Genomic DNA, 24,800 nt, shown 5'->3' with positions numbered 1-24,800 from the left:
CACTGGAGCAGCCTGGCACAGTGGGAGGTGTCCCTGCCCACGACCTTCCAGGTCCCATCCAATCTGAGCCATTCCCTGACTCCACAAGGCAGCCCTTAGAAAGAAGAAAACATTTAATACTTTCATTCAGAGATACAAGTCAAGAATTGTGGGTCATCATTTTCCCCCTAAAAACCAGGAGAAACCATTAAAAAAAAAAAAAAAAACCAAAACAAAACAAAAACAAAACCAAAACCCAAAAATAGACCTAGCGAGGTGTCCCAGCTGACAGAACGCATTTCAATCCACCTGAGCGGGAGCCAGTGTCCCCCAGCGGGGAGGGGACAGCGGGAAGGGCCCCCAGGACTCCGGTCCCATGGGCTCCCTGCCCTGCTGGGAGCAGGGGGGGCTGCCCTGTGCCCCCCCCGGGGCCGGGGTCACTGCTGGGGGGGGGTCAGACACACGTGGACATGCACGGACCAAATCCTTACAGAGAACGGGGCAGGAGCAGCAGGGACAGGGACAAGGGTGCTGCAGGGACAGGGGGGTGCTGCAGCACAGCCCTGCACAGCTGGGGCTCACAGAGCTGCAGGGACAGGGGTGCTGCAGGGACAGGGGTGCTGCAGCACAGCCCTGCACAGCTGGGGCTCACAGCAGGGCCCATCCCAGCCCCACGAGGGGCAGAACCCACTTTTGCAGCAAGAGAAACCACGGAGCCCAGCACACGCTGCCCTGCAGCCCCATGCCAACTCCATGCCCACCCCATGCCCACGCCCTGGGCAGGGAAAGCACAGCAGAGGGAGAAGGGCTGGCAGAGGTGCCACTGAGATGAACCATCCCTTCTCCCAGCAATGCAGGGGCAGAGCAGTTCCAGGGAGGGTGGCTGGGGGTGCAGGGAAGGCACCTGAGAGCCAGGTGAGCTCCAGCCACAGGAGGGATTCCCAGGAAGGGCAGAGGAGCCACAAGCTCTGTCCCATCACACAGATACCCTGGGCTGTGGCCCAGTTCCTCCCCTTCCAGGTGATCCTCCAGGTGGGACTGGCTTGGGAGAGTTTGGAGCAGGAAAAGTCTGAGGTCCATGAAAAAAACATGGGCAGAAGGAGCAGCCCCCCATCATGGGGTTGAGCTCAGTGGGGAGGGGGCCAGGCAGGCAGGGGACATCCCTGCTGTCCCTGCAGGGTGGGCAGGGATGGCTCTGAGCCCCAGGGATGGCTCCAAACCCCAGGCAAGGCTCAGCTCCTGCCCTGCAGGGCTGTGTTAGTGTTCTCTGGCTGTTTTAGTGTTGCTGTTCCCCAGCTCCCCTCCCCTGATCCTTCTGGGATTTGTGGGGACAGGGGCGGTGTTGGCTGGGGCGGGAGGGTGGGACTGGGGCTGCCCTGCCCTGGGGCCATCCCTGTGCCAGGACACATCCTGGCTGTGCCACTGAGGTCACCTCTGTGCCAGGACACATCCTGGCTATGCCACTTGTGCCCAGGACACATCCTGGCTGTGCCACTGGGGTCACCTCTGTGCCCAGGACACATCCTGGCTGTGCCACTTGTGCCCAGGACACATCCTGGCTGTGCCCCCTGTGCCCAGGACACATCCTGGCTGTGCCACTTGTGCCCAGGACACATCCTGGCTCTCCCCCCTGTGCCCAGGACACATCCTGGCTGTGCCCCCTGTGCCCAGGACACATCCTGGCTCTCCCACCTGCCTTACCCACGCGCTGGACCCACAGGAAAGATGGGAAGTGGACAGGGACAGGGACGTGCCAGCAGCACGGCCGGGGCTGGGGGCGCACAAAGTACCGAAGTTCAAGCACCAGAAGGACAAAAAAAAAAAAAAAAAAAAAAAAAAAAAGAAAAAAAAAGGACAAAAAAAAAGAAAATAACCAAATTCACGGGGGGAAGGGGCCGTGGGACCCTTCTGGTTTGTTCCCTGGTGGCGCCTGGCCCCGAGGGGAGGCGGGAAGCGGGGCTGGAGCTGGAATGGAGCTCGGGACACTCGGGGCGGAGCGGCGCCGTCTCACTGAGGTAGCGGGACCAGCACTTCCACGTAGTTGAGCGGGAAGAAGCCGGACTGGCCGTGGATCATCCCCTCGTACCAGTTCTCGTCGATCTGGTTCGTCAGGGTGATGATGTCGCCCTCCTTGAAGCCCAGCTCGCCGTCGTTCTCGGGCTCGAAGTCGTAGAGGGCTTTGCAGCAGGGCTGGTCCAGGGGGGCTGTGGGGACAGTGGGGACACGTCAGCAGGACCCTACAGTGCCCTGGCACACCGGGCACTCCTGCCACGGGCTCTGCACCCTGCCAGGACCGGCAGGGATGGCTCCAGTGCCCTTCACTGCTCCTGCAGGTCCCGCACTGCCTCCAGAGCCAAGAGCTGCTCCTGAATCCCAACCTCACAGACAAGCTGAGAGCTGAGAGCCTGCCCTGGAGCTCGGTGGTGACATTGGACATGAAGTGGGACTCTGATGGGATCACCCCACACCTGAGGGGGACAGCACAGCAGCTGCCTCCCTGGCCACAGGGCTCCAAATCCACGAGCAGCCCCTCAAAAGTCAGGAGAAGCCCGAAATCTCATCCCCCAGCTCAGCTCCAGGAGTTAAGCATCACCTTTAGGCTGCAAAGGGATTTTCTGTGGGATTTCCTGCTGCTCACTCTGTGTGCTGGCATTTTGGGGCTCAGCTTTGGAGCTGGGAGAATCCCAGTGGGAAGGGACGGAGCTAAGAGAGACCTGCAGGACCCCCCAGCCCTCCCCACTGTGCTGGGGCTGTCCCAGCCAGGGCAAGGGAATGGCAGCAAGGGCACATCCCTGGCAGTGTCCCAGGCCAGGCTGGACAGGGCTCGGGGCAGCCTGGGACAGTGCAAGGTGTCCCTGCCCATGGAATGAGATGGTCTTGAAGGTCCCTCCCAACCCAAACCATTCCATGATTCCAGGACCCACAGCAGGGAGGGCCCAGCATGGGAAGAGCACTCAGAAATCACCACAAGCAGCAGCCAGACATTGATGGCCTTGAGAGAACTCCCCAAACCACCAGGCTGGCCCCACCACCACGGCCCTGCTCCAGGCTCCTTCCCAGCACAGCAGCTCCAAGCCCCAGCATCCCAGGGTGCTGCAGGAGGAACCACAGACCCCACATCACCCCACAAACTCTGTGAGCTGAGGCTCTGCCTCCTCCCTCCAGCCTTCCACAGGGACATGGGGAGCAGGATGGGAGAGATCCAGGCTGGGTGCTTGTGAGAACAGGGAAATCCTTGAGGTGTCTGATGTCTCTGGGAAAGCACCTGATCCCAGGGGAGCAGGACATGCCTGGTGTTGATCCCAGGGGAGCAGGACATGTCTGGGTGCTGATCCCTGGGAAGCAGGACATGCCTGGGAGCTGATTCCAGGGGAGCAGGACATGCCTGGGAGCTGATTCCAGGGGAGCAGGACATGCCTGGTGTTGATTCCAGGGGAGCAGGACATGCCTGGGAGCTGATTCCAGGGGAGCAGGACATGCCTGGTGTTGATTCCAGGGGAGCAGGACATGCCTGGGAGCTGATCCCAGGGGACCAGGACATGCCTGGTGTTGATCCCAGGGGACCAGGACATGTCTGGGAGCTGATTCCAGGCAAGCAGGACATGTCTGAGTGCTGGGAGCTGCTGCAGCTCCTCCGGGCGAGCCAGGTCCCATTTTTGGAGGTGCAAAACCCCCAAAAAATCCCCCTGGGGCATGGCTGGGTTAATTCAGGGCTCAGCTCAGGCTCAGCACAGAGGGATGAGCAGCTCCAAGGAGCAGCAGCAGCAGGGAGGAGCAGCCAGGGGGGGACACACAGGGAGCAGTGCAGAGGGAGGAAACTCACGGATACTCCTGACGGAGGCCCGGGACGGCTTGTCCGACCGGAAAGAGGTGGAAGCTGCTTCCAAACAAAAGAGAGACATGCTTAAACCACGGGAGACAGGGACAGGCAGGGCCCACAGGGGTCTGTCAGCAGCAACAGCAGGGCCCCCATGCTGTTAGGAACCCACCAGGATCAGGGAGGGAGGGAGGGATGCAGCGGGAGGGAAGACAAGGAGGGAGGGAGGAAGGGAGGCTTCGCTTTCCTGTCTGGCACTGACAGCGAGAGGCCCAGGCTGGAGACCCCTCTGGCACATCCCCAAAGCCAACAGAGCAAAGGCTCCTGGCTCCCAGGAGAAAAGAGCCCGATCTGGAGGCATTCCTGACGTTTTCCAGAGCCACAGCCTCGTGCAGGAGCCTCCAGCACAGCAGGAACATCCTGTGCAGGCAGAGCAGCCGCCCTCCTTCCCCGGGAGGCTGCTCCAGAGGCACCAGGGAACACCTGGGACAAGGTTACCTGAGGCTTTGGGGGTGGGGGCGCAGGAGAAGCCCCCGTTGGACTGGTCAGGCTCCCTGAAGTCGTAGGTCTCCCTGGGCTTGGGTTTGTATTCCCTCTTGGGACGGGAGGAGGCCTCCCTCATCCTGGGACAGGGAAAGGAAAAGAGGCTCAGTGCAATGAGGAGTGGAACAACATGGTGTTTATCCTCCTGGGGGCTGCACAGGGCAGGAAGGGGTTTGGAGACTGGGATTTGCACAAGCCCCTGTGCTGGAGCCTTTGGAAGGTGGGATTTCCTCAGGGTTTGGGATCTGCCCTTCGACAGGGCCCACACATGCCGGGTTTTGCTGGGGAATGCTCAGGAATTCGGGCCAGCAGAGGACACTCGTGCTGTAGTTTGGAAGCTCAGACTTGGCAGGGTCCTCCCAGCTCCTCCCAACTCAGGGCAGGCACGGGATCCACTCTGCAGCTTCTCCCAGGAGGGAAGAGCAGCACTGCCAGAGGCTGAGGAAGGAGAGGTGGGACGAGCCTTCCTCAGCCAGGATCTGGGCTGGATCAAACACCCAACTAAATCCAAATCCCACCTGGAACAGCCAAAGGAATTGGCTTTATCAAGGCCAGCTTGGACAGGGCTCAGAGCAACCTGGGCTAGTGAAGGTGTCCCTGCTCTGTGAGCCCCAAGGTCCCTTCCCACCCCACCCTTGTGGGATTCTGTGATTCCAGGGGGGCTCAGGGGATTCCACAGGGACTCACCTGCGCTTGAGCTTCTCGGCCAGCTCGTCCAGGATCTGCACGGCCTGCCTGTGGTAATCCAGCTGGGCATCCACCAGGGCTGACAGCTGGCTCACCTGCTCGATCTGGGCAACAGCAGGCTGGCATCAGCACCTGCCCACAGCTGCACACCCCTGCACAGCCCTGGGGCAGCCGTGGGCAGCCCAGGAGGAGCTCTGGGATTGCCAGGACAGAGCCCATTCCTGCCACTCTGGCTTGGCCAGCTGGGAAATCCCTCCCAAACCCTTCCCAGATGGGTTACCTCCCTAAATGATGCCCCAGCACCCCAAGAGGAGCCTGTTTGGTGCCAGGCAGAGCTGGGTCAGGGGTTGAGCAAAGCTCTGTGCTGTCAGCTCTGGGCTTTCCCAGAGCAGAACCACACTCGGGAGAAGTGGAAACTGGTGTGCAACCAGTGCCTCCCTCAGGAGATGCCACCCCAGGGACACAGAAGGCCCCAGCTGTGCCCTCCCACACTCACATCTGTCTCCAGGAGGTTGTGCATGCTGGTCTCTGCCACTTCCTTGGACTCCTCAAACTTCTCCATGGCCTGGCGCAGCTCCTCGTCGGGGATCTTGCCCTGCCGCTTCTTCTTGTAGTCGAAGTCCAGGCGCCTCCCCTCCAGCTTCTTGAGGTGGTGCTGGGGAGGATGGAGAGAGCAGGGAAGAGGGAGAAGCCAGAGGCTTGGGAGGGCAGCTCCAGTTACAGGCTGAGTTCACTGGTGTCAGAAACCTGATCTCCTGGGGCTCCCACCTTTGCTCCAGGTGGGACAGAGGCCCTGGGGTGTGATGGGGGAATAATTCCAGACCCTTTCCATTGAGGAACAATTCCAGACCCTTTCCATTCCAGGTCTGCTCCCCACAGAAGCTTTTTGGGAGGGTGAAGAGCTCTGCTGCTCCTTTCAGCTCCCCAGGAGCTGCAGGGATCTCTGGACAGCCGGAATGGGGGGTCTGGGCACTGCTCTCCTGGATCTTAGGGCAGGGATGTTTAAAGCAGCCCCATGGAAGTGGGCACAGACAGGCACTGAGGTAACTTGGTGGTTATTTCAGCCAGGACAGCAGTGACAGTGAAGACTCCCTCAGGAATTGGAGGTTGGGATGGATCCTGTTACAGGGCCTGCACTTGTCTGTGTGCAGCTCTGGGAGCTGCTGAGCTCCCTGTTCTCCCAGGGAGACCCCAGAGGGCTCCTTGGCATGCTGAGTAGATTCCTGAGAGGAGCTTGGAGCCCAAATTGATCCCATCGGGAAGCTCCCAGCACTAGGAGCCCAATTCAGCAAGCCCAGAAGGAGTGCTGGGATGTATTCCCATGGCACCATCAAACATGGCAAATGGAGAACCATTGCAAGCTGCATGCAGCATTTTGGGCTGCTCAGGAGGAGCAGGGAGGAAATACCAGAGAGTCTGGAGGGATAAAACACACACAGAGTGCAGGCAATTCCTGGCAGCCCCTGCTCCCAGCACTGCAGAGCAGCAGCTCCGTGCCCCAGCAGCCAAAGAGAGCCCCTGCTCCCAGCACTGCAGAGCAGCAGCTCCGTGCCCCAGCAGCCAAAGAGAGAGCAGGGAGATGAGAGCAGAGCAGAGCACAGGGGGGTTACCTGGATCTCCTTCAGGTCCTTGTCACACAGGTTCTGCAGGGGATCAATGAAGTTCTGTTTGACCTCGATGTCCAGCGAGTCCTTCACCTCCGCCAGGCGCTTCATGGATTCGCCGGCGTCGAGGAGCGCGTCCCCTGCAGGGACAGGGACAGGGACAGGGACAGGGGATCAAACACAGCCGAGCCCAGGGACCTGCCTCACATCCCCTCCTTCTCCCTTCTTGTGTGTCCCACAATCCTGGCGTGGTTTGGCTTGGAAGGACCCTAAAGCCCATCCAGCGCCACCTTCAGCCGTCCCAGGTTGCTCCAAGCTGGCCTGGGGCAGCCCCAGAGCTCAGTGTCACTCACTGAAACCTGTTCAGTCCCATCCTTTCCTCAGGCTCTGGCCACTCTGGCACTTAAGCCAGGCAGGCTTGCAGCAAAGCATAATCAGTGCTGGCTTTTTTGTGCAGAGGAAACACTTAGAGATGAAATGATTCCTGTGCAGCTTTGGCAAAACAACAATTGCAGCAGAGCATGAACACAGGAAAATACATGAGTGAGAGAGAGGGTCAAGGGAAAACATCTCTCCACTGTCCAGCTGGAAAAATCAATAGACCAGAAGTGTTCTTTCAATTGTAATAACTCTGAATAACCTGGAAGGGAGGGATGGAGTCCTCAGTGCTGCTTTAAGGAGGCCATTAAGGAAATAGAGTTTGCTGTGCTCTCCTAAAAGCTTCCTTCCCTCGCTCTCCTCAGTCCCTGTGAGCCAGGACTGATGCAGAGCTCTGAGCTGGCCAGGGAGGATCTCCAAAACCCTCTGTCAGTTCCAAGAGCAGCCAGAGGTTTTTAATTTTCCTGAGGCAAGGCAGCTCCTCCCTGGCCTGGCAGGGCCAGCTGTGCTGCCAGGGGTCCATCACGTGCCTGGCCCAGGTTCCAGGGGATTAAAACTGATGTCACCAAAAGGCTTCACCCCCTCCTCCCTGCCAGCCACACGTGGCTCCAAGGAACAGCCAGAAGATTTCTTGGCCTTCAGAGCTGTGTGAAACTCCCAGTCTTGCTCTGTCCCGTTCCTGCTTCGCTGCTCAGTTCAGAGGGAAGTTTTTATTTTATACAAATTTATCTCAGTGTTTAATAAGAAAGTGGATTGACATCCAGGACACCTGGGATCACAGAATGATTTGGGATGGAATGGAAGGAGCTTAAAGCCCATCCACTCCCACCTTCCACTGTCCCAGGTTGCTCCAGCCTGGCCTTGGGCACTTCCAGGGATCCAGGGACAGCCACAGCTGCTCTGGGTACCCTGTGCCAGGGCCTCACCCTCCTCACAGGCAGGAATTCTTCCCAATATCCCATCTAAACCTCCCCTCTTTCCCTTGCAGTCTCCTCCCTCTGGAAGCTTCTGAACCCCTTTAAGCCCCACGCACAGTTCAGTGCCACAAAGTTCGCCCAAACCCTTCCAGAATTCAGAGTGCCAGCTCAGCAGTGAACCAGCAGCCTGCCCCACTCCCCTCCCAGGCCCAGGGGGCACTCACCAAAGTTGGAATCCTCTCCCAGCTCCTTCCCATAGCGGATCATGCACTCCCCCAGCAGCCCCTCGGACTGGGGGTAGCCGGGGTTCTTCACCTGCCCGCGGATCTTGGACATGGTGTTGAGCATGGTGAGCTTGGCTCTGGAAGCTGCCACACAAACACCTCAGCCTCTGCCCCCTCTGCATTCCCTGCAGCCCTCAGCAGGTTTGTTCCCCCCCTGCTACACCCAAAGCCAAGAGGCTCCGCTGTCTCCATCCCCCAGGAACATCCCTCGGTTCTTTTCCAAGACGCAAAGCAAAAATAGTTCCCCACTGCTTGGTTAGGGAAAGCCAAAGGAGTTTCCCCAGCCCTTCCAGGTCCCTGGAGTGCTCTCTGGAGCAGCTGGCTGGAAGGAGGCAGGGCTGACAGAGCCAGCCACCCCTTCCCAGCCCAGGAACACCACTTTTCCTGGACATTCTGAGAAAAAAGGGTCCCCTTAGGGCCCCTCTGAGTCTGAGGCAAAAGCTGCATCTGGATTCAGGGCAAGAGGGGTACCCTGCTCCAAAGCTGGAGCAAAAGGCATCTCCCTGAGCTCCCTCTATCCCTGGGAAGGGGACAGGGCAGGTGCAGGCCCTCACCTGGGTTGGGCTGGAGGTACTCAATGGTTCTGGTCAGGACTTCTGTGACAGCCTTGCTGGTCACGTCCACTTTCTGCAGGAGAGACAAGAGCCCAGTGAGGGTCAGCTCAGGGATTCAGCCAATCCCACAGGAGCCACGGGGTGATTTGGGGGATTCCTCTGCTTCCCCACTCACCTTTTCCATCTCCTTGAAGTCATCATCTAACTTGGTCCCTTCGGCCCCTCCGACCTTCTCGCTGACCAGCTGTGGGAAAGGAAAGGGAGGAGGATCAGGCACTGATTGACCCTTCCCACCTCAAAGAGGAATTCCCTGGGACAGAATGGGAACAGGGAGGGTCCACACAGCACCTGCAAGAGAAAGGAGGCAGCAGGAACTGCCCAAAGCCCCTCAAAAATACCCCGCCAAACCCCCAAACATCCCCGAGCACCCAAAGCTTGGCTCAGCCAGGATGTTCCTCACCCACCAGGAGCTCCAGAGCTCCCTAAATCCCAGCCCACGGCTCCAACTCCAACGCCTGCTGGAAAAAACAAGCACAAACGCCAAGGAACTCAGTTTCACACACAGCAAAATCCAAGTAAACAGGGGATGAACACACTCAGCTCCCAGCAGGCAGCACAGGAGAGCCTGGGGGGAGAGCACAGCCACCACTCTGAACTGCTGGAGCAGCTTGGGATCAGGGACAGGGGCTGGAATTGTCAGAGGAGATGTTTGACAGGCTGGGAAGTCAGGGCTCATTTCATGGCAAGGCTCAGCAGCCTTGAGGGGATCCCTCAGCCCAAGAACAGCCCCAGCCCCTGACCCGCAGCATCCCCTGCCCAGGGGTGACCAATGCCCCCCAAACCCCCCCCAAAGTGTCCTTCTGTCCATGCTCTGCAGCCCAGGCAGGAAAATGTTCCCTTCCCAGCCCCTGCACTGCCTGGGGAGGCAGGACACGGGAACTGGCCAAAACTGGAGCCATGGAATGGCTGAGGTTGATCACTGAGCCTGACCACGTTCACCCATAACCCACGTCCCCAGGTGCCACATCTGTGTGATTTCTGGGCACCTCCAGGGATGGGGACTCCAGCACTGCTCTGGGCAGCTGTGCCAATGCCTGGCCACCCTTTCCATGAACAGATTTCCCCTCATTTCCAAACTAAACCTTCCCTGGTGCAATGTGAGGCCGTTTCCTCTTGTCCTGCTGCTCCCTGGGAGCAGAGCCCGACACCACCTGGCTCCACCCTCCTGTCAGGGAGCTGTGGGGAACAATGTGTGATTATTTTGCTCCAAACAACAGCAAATTCCCCATCCAGACATCCAAAGTGGTCTGGGAAACCTGGCACTGGCTGCCAGGGCTCCAGGCCTGCCCCGGGGCATTGCCAGGATTCCTCCTGTTTGTGCTGAAAACTCCAGATCTGAAGGAACAATCGGGTTTGTTTACTCCAACATCAAATATTTGATTTTTATCGAGGCTTTCTTCCTCTGGAACACTCCTGCTCCCGTGAGGATACAAAATGGGGCTGGATGTTTTCTGAGGAAGAGGGGGAGGGATAATTTAGGGAATTGTCCAGGTTCAGAAGCACCTGGAGACACCAAAGCAGCCACAGGGAAGGGAAGGGAAGGGAAGGGAAGGGAAGGGAAGGGAAGGGAAGGGAAGGGAAGGGAAGGGAAGGGAAGGGAAGGGAAGGGAAGGGAAGGGAAGGGAAGGGAAGGGAAGGGAAGGGAAGGGAAAGGAAGGAAGGAAGGAAGGAAGGAAGGAAGGAAGGAAGGAAGGAAGGAAGGAAGGAAGGAAGGAAGGAAGGAAGGAAGGAAGGAAGGAAGGAAGGAAGGAAGGAAGGAAGGAAGGAAGGAAGGAAGGAAGGAAGGAAGGAAGGAAGGAAGGAAGGAAGGAAGGAAGGAAGGAAGGAAGGAAGGAAGGAAGGAAGGAAGGAAGGAAGGAAGGAAGGAAGGAAGGAAGGAAGGAAGGAAGGAAGGAAGGAAGGAAGGAAGGAAGGAAGGAAGGAAGGAAGGAAGGAAGGAAGGAAGGAAGGAAGGAAGGAAGGAAGGAAGGAAGGAAGGAAGGAAGGAAGGAAGGAAGGAAGGAAGGAAGGAAGGAAGGAAGGAAGGAAGGAAGGAAGGAAGGAAGGAAGGAAGGAAGGAAGGGTTTATCCATCCATTGCCTGGCCTAAGGAAGGCAGCTGGAGGAATGCTGGTGCTGCAGATTCCAGCAGCCCTTCCCCCAGCAAGCAGCTATGGGGCTTTTTGGAGGATGTGCTGACAATTTTTCTGCATTTTGATTTCCTGAGCAGCCAGGAGAAGGTTTGGGTTACATCCCTGCTCCCCCAGCTGGGATCTCACCTCTCCTGAAGCCAGACTGGGAAAGGATGAGGGCAGACATGGAAATGGTTAAAAACCAAAACCAAACCAAACCAAACCAAACATTCCCTGGGAGTGGAAGAGCAGAACAAGTCTGGCCTCCCTGGTCTGTGGATGGGAAACCTCCAAGGGGCTCACCCTGGGAGCAGTGAGAGCTGGAGCCTTTGGCCAAACACCTCCCAGAGCAAATATTGGCCCAGGGCGCTGCAGCTGGCACTGGGCAGATACAATCTGCTCCTGCTTGGCTGCTCCTGGCAGAGATTTCACCTGGAATTCCACAGCTGAGCTGAGGGCTGAGGCAGCCAGCTGAGAGCCAGGAGCTCCCACCCCTCACTTCAGCAAAATGTCACAGCCCCAGTGTGCTCAGACAGCTCCAGCCTGGGATGGGAGCACTGCCTCAGCATTCCTGGAGCTCAGCACCCAGCCAGGCTCATCCTCAGGGACTGGACACGGCCCCTGTCCAGCCAAGGATGCTCCAGCCTTGCTCCACAGCTTTGTTTTGGAGCTTGGGGGGGATTCTTGCACATTCCTTGGCAGATTCCTTCAGATTCCTTGGCAGGGCTCATCCACAGGGATTGGAGATGGGCCCTGTCCAGCCAAGGATGCTCCAGCCTTGCTCCACAGCTTTGTTTTGGAGCTCAGGGGGGATTCCTGCAGATTCCTTCAGATTCCATGGCAGATTTCTTCAGATTCCATGGCAGATTCCTTCAGATTCTTTGGCAGATTCCTTGGCAGGGCTCATCCAGAGGGATTGGACACAGCCCCTGTCCAGGCAAGGATGCTCCAGCCTTGCTCCACAGCTTTGTTTTGGAGCTCAGGGAGGGTTCCTGCAGATTCCTTCAGATTCCATGGCAGATTCCTTCAGATTCCATGGCAGATTCTTTGGCAGATTCCTTGGCAGGGCTCATCCACAGGGATTGGAGATGGGCCCTGTCCAGCCAAGGATGCTCCAGCCTCACTGCACAGCTTTGTTTTGGAGCTCAGGGGGAATTCCTGCAGATTCCTTCAGATTCCATGGCAGATTCCTTCAGATTCCATGGCAGATTCCTTGGCAGGGCTCATCCACAGGGATTGGACACAGCCCCTTGTCCACCCAAAGCTGCTCCAGCCCCTCTCCACAGCTTTGTTTTGCAGCTCAGGGGGAATTCCTGCAGATTCCTTGGCAGATTCCTTCAGATTCCATGGCAGATTCCTTGGCAGGGCCGTGGGAATGGGAACAATCCCGACCTCCCCTTGTGTGGGGGAAGATCTCAGGAATGAAAGAACCATTGTTGGAAAGAGCCAGGGTGGCCAGGGGAGAGGCAGGAATGGTGTGTGTGCGTGGAAAAGGGCAAGGAGGGATGCACAGGGACTCTCCTGGCAGCTGGGCTGGGATGTGCTGGGGCAAATCCAGGAGCAGGGAGGATCAGGAGAGATTTTGGGAGCAGAGCTGGGCAGTCCCAGCTGGGGAGGTGGGAAAGACGTGGAGAATAAAAGGTGATTTTTGGGCTGCACCATCAGCAAAATCCCTGATAAAACCTGGGAAGGTGGCAGCAGCCAAAGAGCTCCTGGAAAGCTGGAGAAGGGCAGATTCCAGCACATCCACCCTGCAGGTCTCATCTGCCCAGCCCACAAGTCTCTGTAACTCTCTGCTAATCACCAGCTTCCCCACGGGATTTCACAGATTTTGATATTTTGCTCTCCAGCCTTTAAATATTTTAAAACGGAAAATTATCCCTAATTCCCTCAGCCTCAGACAGGCAAAACACACCAAGAGAAACCCAAAAATCAGGGTTTTTTTTTTTTAACTCACTTTCTTTTTTCCATCGCAGTCAGCCCTATTTATAACACATCAAACATTTGCCATCCTTGCAATCAAAACAGTTCCCTACAGTCGACTGAAAACCTCATTCCTGCAGACTCTGGGGTATCAAAGCCTTCCTCTTCCTCCCCTCCACCCTCCCAACAGCGAGTTCCCCTCAAGAAATACAAAAACAAACCCACAGATGAGCAGCTCTACCCTGGCTGCCTTCATCCCAGCCCAGGGCAGAAAGCCAGCCCACAAACCCAGGGAAAAAGGGGTGGGAATGTTCTGAACCCCCAAAGTCTGGCACAGGAGAAGGAGTGAAGAGAGCCAGGGTTAAATGGGATTGCTGGTGCCCAGTTTAATTTGTGGGATGCTCCATGGAACCTAAATGAGCAGGGTGTGACTCCCTGGCATCCAGCTTCATTCCGGGTCATCCCCATCATCCTGCAGAGCCACGGTGACCCTGCCCAGCCCCGTGTGTGTGTGAGAGCTTGGGAGCACAGCAAAGGCCCTCAGCCACCCAGCCAGCAGGGCTGGGCAATGGCAGCGCTGGAAAGGTCCCAAAACCTCCTGGAAAAACTCACCAGCCCAGCTGCAGCCTGGAAAAGGCCGGGGGCTCTCCTGGAGTGCCCCACACGGCTCCATGGAGCTCCCTGCAGAACCAGCTGGTCCTGGGAGGGTCCTGGGCCATCCTGGGGTCCCAGCCCTGGTGGGATCAGCCTATCCCAGGATCCCAGCCCTGGATCCCAGCCCATCCCAGGATCCCAGCCCTGGATCCCAGCCCATCCCAGGATCCCAGCCCTGGATCCCAGCCCATCCTGGGGTCCCAGCCCTGGTGGGATCAGCCTATCCAAGGATCCAAGCTCATCTCAGGATCCCAGCCCTGCTGGGCTCAGCCCATCCCTGGACCAAAGCTGTGCCTATCCCAGGATCCCATCCCTGGTGGGCTCAGACTATCCCAGGATCCCAGCCCTGGATCCCAGCCCTGGTGAGATCAGCCCATCCCAGGACCCGAACCTTGCTGGGCTCAGCCTATCCAAGGATCCCATCCCAGGATCCCATCCCAGGATCCCAGCCCAGGATCCCAGCCCAGGATCCCATCCCAGGATCCATCCCAGGATCCCATCCCTGGATCCATCCCAGGATCCCATCCCAGGATCCCATCCCAGGATCCCATCCCAAGATCCCATCCCAGGATCCCATCCCTGAATCCATCCCAGGATCCCATCCCAGGATCCCATCCCAGGATCCCATCCCAGGATCCCATCCCTGAATCCATCCCAGGATCCCATCCCAGGATCCCATCCCAGGATCCCATGCCAGGATCCCATCCCAGGATCCCATCCCTGGATCCATCCCAGGATCCCATCCCTGGATCCATCCCAGGATCCCATCCCAGGATCCCATCCCTGAATCCATCCCAGGATCCCATCCCAGGATCCCATCCCAGGATCCCATGCCAGGATCCCATCCCAGGATCCCATCCCTGGATCCATCCCAGGATCCCATCCCAGGATCCCATCCCTGAATCCATCCCAGGATCCCATCCCAGGATCCCATCCCAGGATCCCATCCCAGGATCCCATCCCAGGATCCCATGCCAGGATCCCATCCCAGGATCCCATCCCTGGATCCATCCCAGGATCCCATCCCTGGATCCATCCCTGGATCCATCCCAGGATCCCATCCCTGGATCCATCCCAGGATCCCATCCCAGGATCCCATCCCTGAATCCATCCCAGGATCCCATCCCAGGATCCCATCCCAGGATCCCATGCCAGGATCCCATCCCAGGATCCCATCCCTGGATCCATCCCAGGATCCCATCCCTGGATCCATCCCAGGATCCCATCCCAGGATCCCATCCCTGGATCCATCCCAGGATCCCATCCCAGATCCCAGCCCCGTGCCTGCCCCAGAGCAGCAGGCAGCCCGGGCTGGGGTGAGCTGGGCACACCCACAGCACAGCTCACCCTGATCTCAGCAACTCCTGACCTACTTTGAGCAGAAGAAAACAGATCCCAGTGTTTGTTGTGCAGAGGAGGGGAGGAACAATTCCCTGCAGCCTTGGGAGAGGGAGGCACACCCCGAGTTCCCAGAGGCTGCCCCAGCCCTGGCACTGCCCAAGGCCAGGGCTTGGAGCAGCCTGGCACAGTCCAGGGTGTCCCTGCCACGGCAGGGGGGGACTCTGTGACCTTCAAGGTCCCTTCCAACCCAAACCACTCTGGGATGTTTCACATCCCCTCCTGGCAAAGCAGAGGAAGAGGAGGAACAGCTGCTCTCAGGCTCCAGCCCCTCTGAGCACACCCTGCTGCTGCCTCCAAACGTCACCCCCATGGATCTGACCTGCCTGGGACGCCTGGACACTCCAGCAGCCCCTCCACTGTCTGGTTTTCCACACAAACAGCTCCCAGGGACGTTTCCACCCCATTTCCCAACTCTCAGCCCTCTCCCGCAGCTCCTTCCCTGTGATTTCCCATTCCCACCTTCACGACAGGCCAGTCCTGGCTGAGCCTCGCACCCGAGAGCTGGGGATGAGCCCCATGACGGAACCAGGGAGTCTCTGCCTCGGCAAGGACTCGTGCCAAGGCACTGGGGGTGCCTGGCTGCCTCCAGACACGTGCTGAGGGAAAACGTGGCTCGGAACACCCCGAGCCTCCCACCCCCTCAGCAGCCGAGCCTGGGATCCCTCCCTCCCCGCAGCACCACAGGAATTCCTTGATGTGCAGCAGGAAGGTCAGGCTGGAACAATGAGCAGCTCCTTCCCTTCCCTCTGCAGAGGAGGAAAGGCTTCCCAGCGACCTCGGGTTGTAATCTTATCCCATGGAACGGCCAGGGAAGAGCTGCACGGGCACAGGCAGCTTTCCAGGAGCCACCTGCCAGCCCTCCTCCTCCTCCTCCTCCTCCTCGGGCTCGGGTGACTCATCTCCATCCAGCAGATGGGCTGCAGGAACGAGGACAGCGGGAATTAAAGGCAAACCCGGGATTGCAGCAGCAGCAGCCCCGGGGCCGGGCCAGCCAAGGGCACCGGGAGGATGCTCTGCAATGCAGCTGCTCCTTCCTGGCTCTGGCAATTCGATTCCTGCTCTCCTGGGCTGCAGGGCAGAGCCCAAACCCTGCCTGGGAGCTCCCTGCTCATTGGGGTGATGCCCCAGCTCCTTTTTCCAGCAGGAGACAGAGAAGGGCACAACCCAAGGTTTCCATAGGAGTGTTGGAATGCCCGTGCTGGAGGGATGGGGGCACCTCCCAGCAGCCTGTTTTCTCCTGTTATTATTTCTCACATGCTCTGAACCAAACCAGACACAATCACTACTCAGCTGGGGAAAAAAAAAAAAAAAAAAAAATCATGGAATTGGGTCAAATTCCACGGAAAACACAAACACAGCAGCAGCTCCTCTCTCCCAGCAGTGATCTCCCCTCAGAGGCTTCCAGTGATTTCAGCAATTGAGAGGAAGTTCAGTAAATTGAGGGGAAACATGGAATAGTGTGGCCTTGCACCCAGACTTCCCGCACAGCCTGGCCCAGGGAATCACAGCCTGGCTCTCCCCAAGCTGCTGAGCCATCACTCCTGGGCAGCTCCACCCGGCCCCAGCAGCTGGGGCAGCACAGGCTCCTCGCCCTGGAGCCTTGGAGCTGCTCTGGAGTTGCTCCTGAGATGGGATAGCAAAGTGCAAAGCACTGAAAGAGCCTCCTAGGAACGGCAATCCTTGGTTTTCCCCACCTTTTCCTCCTTTTCAGGAGGAGCACGCAGCAGCCTTGTGCTGCGGTCAGCACCCGCACGGTGCTCTGAGGGATTTCCCAAAAAACAAGGGGAAAATGAGGGTGTGAACAGCTGTAAATCCCTGGAGAGAACACCAAGCAGCACAAGGGATTTCTGCTCCCTGTGAAAAGCAGGAGAAACACCTCCCTGAGGTGCTGGGATCACCCAAAGTGAGGATACAGCAGGAGGCAAGTCAGGAGCTGGGAAGGAGCCAGAAAACCTCTGGATTTGCAGGACGATGGGAGCAATCCAGGCTGGGGGGGCACACAGAGATGGTGACACGGCTCTGGAGCCATCGGGGACATCAGAAAAGCTCCAAATCCCCCCAGAGGAAGGCAAAGTCCTGCTCCTGGTGTGGGCTGGGTGGGAGAGCACGTCCCACACGGGGAGCAGGGCTCACACATCAAAGGGGACACAAGTGGCTGAGGACACTGTAAACACTCGTTTTCCTTGTTCCTTTGAATTCTAGGAAAAGCTCTGTGGCTATCAGAGCACAGCACAGCATCCTAAGGAAAGGGAGAGTGGGAAGGAGCGACCCCAGCACCCCTAAGGCTGCCAGGGTTGGATTAAACTCCTGCATCAGCTCCTCCAGAGCTGCACCGGGGCCTTCCCCACATCCCAGAGCTTCTGGAAGCTTCCAGCCCATCCAAGGCGCTGCTGGATATGGTTCTTCCCTGACTGCACACTGAGACTCATTTTGGGATGGTTTAATTGGGATAAAATCCCCCCCAGCACTTGGCATCACTGTGGCATCACTGTGGCATCACTGTGGCCCTCGTGCCCTGTAGGCACTGCCAGGGGGGGCCCAGAAATGCTGGGAGATGACATTTGGATGATGTTTTATCCCAGGCAGGCACAAAAGGACAGAGCTTTTGCCCTTTATACCTCTCCCAGCGCAATCAGGAGGAGCTTTACTGGGACAGGAGCTCCTCCAACATCTGGCACTCTGCATTTGTGCTGCCCCTGCTCCCTCACACTCACAGCAGCAGCAAAAGATGGATCCTAATCCAGGGAAGAAAATCAGGAAAAAAAAAAACCAAAACAACCCAGCACCTTCTACTGGAGGGATTTGCTTCGGGTGTGGATAATTGTTTACCCTTCTTCTGCCTTTTTCATCATGAAAGTGGGAAAATTAAGTTTAAATGCAGCCAATCCTGGGATGCCAAACCAGATTTGGTCAGGAAAGTGGTTAATAAATTATCACTGGGGAATAAAGTCTGGCCCAGCCAGGGGGTGCAGCCGGGTTTTCAGGCTCTAGTATGAATTATGAAGCATTTTCTCAATTAGGAAAAGCCCTTTAAAAGCTTTAATCATGCAAATTTAACCTTCTGTCTCAAAGACAGAATTTCATTATGGAGATGTTTAACTCATCTTTTTTTTCTCCTTTGGAGCAGAAAAGCAATTTAATTAGTGACAGTACCATGAACTTTATTAATAGCCAGGCATTAGGAGATCCTAAAATTCCCAATGGCTTTAAAAGGGCTGCTTCTATTAATTAGCTATTGGTGGCAATGCTGGGAGGGGGGGTTAAGGCTTTTCTTGGAGGCAGGAGCAACCCAGACTCTGCTGATGGATTCTCCAGGACCTGGGGCACCTCCAGGCACTCCCAGCCCCAAAAGCAGGAGAGGAAGCCCCAGCTCTGAGTCTGGGCCAGGACTTTCCTGCCAGGGGAACCTTTCCTGAAAGCCCTGGGATCACTGACTGCAGGGATGGGGCTGAGGGGAACAAGAAATCTGTAAAAAGATATTAATTATCATTTTTATGAGCCCGGGGAGAGGCTAAGAGAGGCTGGATCCTGCACTAGGTCCTGTCATGGAGCAGCTCAGGAAAAGGGAAGCTCTGGGATGCTCTGGGGCTCTCCCAGGGCCACGAGCTGGATCCTTCCCATCTGATCCAGGGAGGGAAGCTGAGACACAGCCATGGCACAGCCCAGAGGGAGCAGATCCACGGGAAAAGGCAGGCTCAGCCTCCTGCCTGCTCCCACTCTGTGCATCACAGCCCAGGCTGGGTGAATCCGTGCACTTAGGGATGGGGGGGAGCAGGGACAGCAACCTCAGAGTTATGAAACACCCAGGGCCGGGATGTGAATGAGTTCAGCTGGAATTACACAGCCAAAACCATCTGGATTAGGGATTTCTTTCATTTCTGGGCTTTTTCAGGGGCTCTCCATCCTGCCTGGGAGGGATCCAGCAGGACCAGCCCCTCGCAGCCCTGCAGGCACCGGTTTTGGCACTGGGAGGAGCTGCCTGAGGTTTTCCCACAGGGATGGGGGAGAGGAGGAAGAAGGAGGGGAAAAAAAAAAATAAAGTGCTAAAGAAATGAATCAGCTTTTACAAGGCAGGCCAGGCTGCCTGAGCTCATCCCCATCTTGCTCTTTCCCAGGAGGAAAGCAAAGCAGTGGCAGGGAAAAGGGGGAGGAAGGATTTCCTTTTGCTCAGGCAGGAAGCATCCCCTGTGCAGGCAGCTGGATAAATCCAGCATTTCGTGACGTGGATTCAGCATCCCTGAGTCACAGCTCCTGCCCTGAGCCCAGATTCCCCCAGCTGCAGGCACAGGATAACACTTTCCCTGGCTGACATCAGCCACAGGAAGGGGAGCAAACAGGGCAGGATATGGAGAGCTGCACTTCCCCAGCTCTCCTTTCTGTCTCTGCCTTCCAGGAATCAGAGCTCCTGTTATTGTCTGCAAAAACAACCTTAAAAGGTGGGGGGGGGGGAAAGCCAATTTATAGCAAACTCTGCAGAGAAACAATCCTGGAAAAATGAAAGTTGCTTGGTTCTGGGGCTGCTCACTCCAGCAATGATTGACCAGCCAGAGCAGGGACAGAATTTGATGGAAATCAGCCAGGAAAAGGAGAGGGAATCCACAGGAAATCATCCTGGCTGCAGGTGTTCCCTTGGATGTGGCACAAGCACCTCTGTGAGTGCCCCGAGGGGGTGCCCTGGCACCTCATCCCTGTCTCCAAGAGGTTTGGGGACACTCAGCCTCTGCTCTCCACCTGCCACACGTGGAGTCATGGATGGACAATGCTGGAAAGGAGCTTTAGGAGCCCTGAGCCCAGCCCAGCGCCAGGCTCACCACTGAGTCCCCAAGGGCCACATCCACACTTCAGGGACGGGGACTCTCATTGCCCTGGGCAGCCTGTTCCACGGCCTGACAAGCTTTTCCGTGGAAAAATTTGCATTAATATCAAATTTCAGCCTCACTGAGGCCGTTCCTCCCTCCTGTCACTCGTTCCCTGGCAGAGCTGCAGGATGCCACCCCAGCAAACCCAGCTTTGCCCCGGCCTCAGGAGCAGATTAATGTGGAAAGATAAACCCAGGAGAGGCAGGGGAATGCAGCCCAGGTTAATGTTAACACAGCAACATCAGCGCCGTGGGACAGAGGTTGGCAGGAGGCTCCAGGCTGGCAGGAATCAGCAAAAAAATCCCTCAACTTCCCAGTCCAAATTCCCATGTACAGATAAGGAGCTTAGAGGCTGATGCTGCCAAATCCCTCCCACAGGAACTCCCTGCTGCCCTCTTTGCCCACAGGCTGCTCAGGCCCTGGCACAGCTCCCCAAAGATGCTGGGGCTGCCCCGTCCCTGCAATGGGATGGGGGGGTTAAGGCTTTTCCTGGAGGCAGGAGCAACCCAGACCCTCCTGATGGATTCTCCAGGACCTTGGGCACCTCCAAGCACTCCCGGCCCTGCGAGTTTCCAAGGCTTGGAGCAGTCTGGGGCAGTGCAAGCTGTCCCTGCCCATGGAATGGGATGAGCTTTAAGGTCCCTTCCTGCCCAAACTACCCCAAAGGCACCTCCAAGAGAAAGCCTGGAGAGGCCAATGGGAGCATGGCTGAGTTAGTAGCAAAAAAAAAACAAACCCAAAATGAACCAAAAAAAGAGGAGTTTTTGAAAGGTTCACCTGGGAAAGAGAAGAAAAATCGCACGTGTGAAAGCAGAGCACAAAATCAGCACAGAGGGAACCTGGGCTGAGGAGGGAAGACAGGAAACCTGGGGAGAAGTGAAGGAAATCCCAGCTCAGCAGCACCAAGAGCAATGAATGACCACAAAGGCCAAGAAAAAGGGGAAATGCCCTCCGTGGCAGCTGCAGCTGTCCCTCAGTGTCACACAGGAGCACATCCCCAGCCCACAGCAGCACCTGCAGGGAGCTCCCAGGGCAAGGAAAGCTCTCCCTGCTGGCCCAGGCAGCAAGGGGCTCTTTGTGGCCAAAAATACCCCTGGAAACCCTGGGAGCTGTCATCAAACACAGGGAAATGTGTGTGTGTGTCAAGGGCTGCTGAGATTTAATTAGCACTTGCCTTTTCCCCTTCTGGAAAACGGCTCTGGGTGAGGAGGAGGAGGAGGAGGCTGGGCTGTGGCTTGGGCCAGCACGAGCTGCTGAGGCCAGGCAGGCCTGGCAGGGTTTAGGCTCAGCTCACACAGGCCTTGGGAGCACGTTAATCCAGTTTGGAATGGCAGGGCTGAGCCCCAGCCTGGCTGGGCTTGGAGGGGACCTTAATCCCATCCTGTCCCAGCCCTGCCACTGCCCCACCCGGCCTTGGGCACTGAAAGGAGCTGAGCTCTGAGCTCTCCTCCATCCCAAACCCCGCCGGGCTCCAGGGCAGCACCCTCAGCAGCTGTGCTGGGAATCCCAGAGCTCCCACCACAGCTGGGCCCTGGGAAGGGCAGCACAGACCATCCCTGGATTGCCTGCTCCCAGAGAGCCTCTCCTGTTCCAGGTGAGCAGCACAGACCATCCCTGGATTGCCTGCTCCCAGAGAGCTCCAGGTGAGCAGCACAGACCAGCCCTGCATCCCAGAGAGCCTCTCCTGTTCCAGGTGAGCAGCACAGACCAGCCCTGGACTGCCTGTCCCTAGAGAGCTGCTCCTGCTCCAGGTGAGCAGCACAGACCATCCCTGCATCCCCAGAGAGCTCCAGGTGAGCAGCACAGACCCATCTCTGCATTCCCTGTCCACAGAGAGCTTCTCCATGTCCAGGTGAGCAGCACAGACCCATTTCTGCATTTCCCCATCCCCAGAGAGCTGCTCCTGCTCCAGGTGAGCAGCACAGACCCTCCCTGCATCCCCTGTCCACAGAGAGCTCCAGGTGAGCAGCACAGACCATTCCTGCATCCCCACAGAGCTCCAGGTGAGCAGCACAGACCATCCCTGTATCCCTAGAGAGCTCCTCCAGGTCCAGGTGAGCAGCACAGACCATCCCTGCATCCCCACAGAGCTCCAGGTGAGCAGCACAGACCCATCCCTGCATCCCCAGAGAACTCCAGGTGAGCAGCACAGACCCATCCCTGGATTCCTGTCCCCAGAGAGCTCCAGGTGAGCAGCACAGACCCATCCCTGGATTCCTGTCCCCAGAGAACTCCAGGTGAGCAGCACAGACCCATCCCTGGATTCCTCTGTCCCCAGAGAGCTCCAGGTGAGCAGCACAGACCATCCCTGCATCCCTAGAGAGCTCCAGGTGAGCAGCACAGACCCATTTCTGCATCTCCTGTCCCTGCTCCTGCTCCAGGTGAGGCAGGAACCCCAGGATCCCTCCAGCCCTGCTGCTGCTCCCACCCCTGCTGACGCCCCTCAGGATTCCCCAGGAACGCTGTCCTGCCCACTGCCTGGGAGGATTTGCAGGATTTGAGGATTCCCAGCAGTTTGTACGAAACCCAAAAGGTGCAAAGGAAGCTGTCTGCACACCAGAAGGTCCCTGTGAATCCCAGGCTGGATGAAACCTTGGACCAGGCACTTCCCACCCTGTTCCCAGCTCCAAGCTGCTGCTGCTGTTTCTTTCTCCCCCTTCCTCAGGATGTTTCCTCCAGAAATATCTTTATTTTTTTTTTTTTATATTTTTTTTAGAGAACAGTTTGCTGCGAACAGGCAGAACCTGTTCTGGACACACTCAGAGCTGCTTCCCATCTGCAGCATTTGCCAGCACGACTCAGATTTATTTTATTTTTTTTTTTTTTTTTTTTTTAATCCAGGATACTCCAGGCTCTCTCCTGCGTGTGGGCGCCCGGCTGCCTCACCCAGGGGAGACGTGGGCTTGCAGGAATTACATGGAGGAGCCCCAGGAGCCAAGCCCTGCTCCCCCTGGATCCTGGACAGGGACCCCAAACCCTCGGGGGTCCCTGCAGACCCCGCTCCTGGCTCTGCTTGCCCTCAATTGAGGACAGACTTGGAACAAACGTAACGTTTTAGGAAAGATCTTCCACATGTTGGGCTTTGGCAGCTTCTGATGGTTTGGAGGGAGCCAAAAAAATAACTAATCCTGCTCTCCTTCAGCCAAGGGCTGAGTGGGACCAGAGGGGAGAAAGGGGGGAAAGGGAAGGAAGGGGGAGACAAATAAAATGGCCAAACTGGAACCAGTGAGTTCCAGTTTCCAGTCAGAGCATCCCCAAGTCATGGACACCACTGCAAGGGGTGGCAATTTGCAATTCCTCAAAAAAAACTGCTTCATCTGGGGTTCAAAATGATATTTTTGGGCTTAGGAACACGCTAGTCCTGAGTCACCGAGGGGTTTCCACCTCCTGACACCCAGCACAGCAAAATCCTCCCACAGCGAGCCCCCAGCACGACTTTTCCCCATGGAAGTTGTGGAAAAACACCCAAAACAGCACGCCAGGATGGGTCTGGTGGGAAAGGGGGTGGAGGATGACTTCAGGAATTTGTTCTCTTGCTTTGCTGGGTACATGAAATGGATTTCGGGGAAACAGAGCCGAGGAGGAAGGCGACACACGCCGCACACAGGGGTGGGATGAGCTGCAAGGGTTTGAATTCAGGGATGGAAAACACCACCCGTGCCAAATTCATCTGGAATTCAAACCAGGGGCAGGAAAGCAGCAGCAGCAGAGGGGGATTTGGGATTCCTGAACCGTTCCCAAAACGCTTTAACAAAAGCTCACGGCTGTGAACAGGAAGCGCTGGGAAGGGGAATTCTGCTCGGGGGGATTGGGGACGGTCTCCCCTCATTTCGGGAGAGGGAAAGGAGTTTGTGAGCCCTGTGCGGGGCTCGTTCCCGCAGGGAATTACGGAATATGGAATATTCCTGTCCATGGAACATCCCCTGCGCCGCGCCAAGCTGCTCCAGCCCGGCCTTGGGCACCTCCAGGGCGGGGAACCCGAGGGAAGAGCTCCAAGGCCGAACGAGCTCCTCCGTCCTGGCCGCGACTGCCGAACCTCCGGGGCTCCCCAGCCCCGCACGAACCGGGAGCTGCCCGGGGTTACCGGGGCCGCTGCTCCCGGGGCTCCCTCCGCCTCTCCCGGCCGGTTTAGGGCTCGATCCGTCCCGGTTTAGGGTTGGATCCGTCCCGGTTTAGGGCTGGATCCGTCCCGGTTTAGGGCTGGATCCGTCCCGGTTTAGAGCCGAATCTGTCCCGGTTTAGGGTTGGATCCGTCCCGGTTTAGGGCAGGATCCGTCCCGGTTTAGGGTTGGATCCGTCCCGGTTTAGGGTTGGATCCGTCCCGGTTTAGGGCTGGATCCGTCCCGGTTTAGGGCTGGATCCGTCCCGGTTTAGGGCTCGATCCGTCCCGGTTTAGGGCTGGATCCGTCCCGGTTTAGGGTTGGATCCGTCCCGGTTTAGGGAAAGGGAAGCACCCCCGGGATCCCCGCGGTGTCACCGGCCCCGCACCCGCCGCTCCCCCCGGAGCTTCCGTGCCCCGGTCCCACCGGAGAACAGCTCCCCCAAACCGGGCCCTTCCCGGCTGCTGAGCTCCGCTCACGGCCCGCACCGAGCCCCGGGAGCCTCACCGGGAGATACCGGGGGTACCGGGGGATGCCCGGCGGGCCCAGCTCCGGGATCCCGGCACGGGATAACGGCGGGGAGCGGGCACCGCCGGGGCAGCAGCGGCTTCTCCGAACCGCCAAGGGAACAGCGGCCTCCCCGGAGCCCAACGGCGGCGGGAACGGGCGCGAGGTGCCGGTGTCTCACCTGGGTGGCTTTGTAGAACTGCTTCTTCAGCCCCGCCACCGACATGGTGCCGGTGCCGGTGCCTGGCCCGGTGGCGGCGGGGAGCCGGTGTGCGGGCGGCGGGACCTGCAGCGGGGGCGGCGGGAGCCTCGGGAGCCTCTGGACGCTCCGCCCGTCCCAGCCCGGCCCGTCCCCGCCGCCGCTTCCGCCGCCGCCCGGCCCCGCCCCCCCGGCCGCCACCACCGAGCGGCCCGGCCCGAGCG

General features: G+C 57.9%; 1 protein-coding gene across 4 annotated transcripts; it reads right to left on the bottom strand.

The window, feature by feature from the left end:
* Positions 1–187: 187 nt before the first annotated feature.
* SH3GL1 (SH3 domain containing GRB2 like 1, endophilin A2) lies at positions 188–24,717 on the bottom strand. 4 transcript variants are annotated; one of them, XR_009420076.1, is made up of 11 exons: positions 24,559–24,717; positions 8,939–9,007; positions 8,764–8,836; positions 8,150–8,293; positions 6,637–6,770; positions 5,523–5,681; positions 5,027–5,130; positions 4,295–4,419; positions 3,803–3,859; positions 1,444–2,183; positions 188–1,413 (listed from the first exon to the last, which is right to left on the bottom strand). XR_009420076.1 is itself a non-coding variant. In XM_059489646.1 (10 exons), exons 1-10 carry the CDS (start codon positions 24,601–24,603, stop codon positions 1,987–1,989), a joined length of 1,107 nt encoding a protein of 368 aa, XP_059345629.1. In that variant the 5' UTR covers positions 24,604–24,717; the 3' UTR covers positions 188–1,986. The 4 variants fall into 4 exon arrangements, 3 of the variants coding, with proteins under 3 accessions (XP_059345629.1, XP_059345630.1, XP_059345631.1); XM_059489646.1 differs by having other exon boundaries at positions 188–2,183; XM_059489647.1 differs by having other exon boundaries at positions 188–2,183; positions 3,803–3,856.
* Positions 24,718–24,800: the final 83 nt, after the last annotated feature.

The sequence above is a fragment of the Ammospiza nelsoni genome, chromosome 27, assembly GCF_027579445.1.
Source record: "Ammospiza nelsoni isolate bAmmNel1 chromosome 27, bAmmNel1.pri, whole genome shotgun sequence".
Classification (NCBI taxonomy): Eukaryota; Metazoa; Chordata; class Aves; order Passeriformes; family Passerellidae; genus Ammospiza; species Ammospiza nelsoni.
The sequence above is the reverse complement of the archived record's forward strand: the minus strand, read 5'-3'. Positions and strand labels throughout refer to the sequence as shown.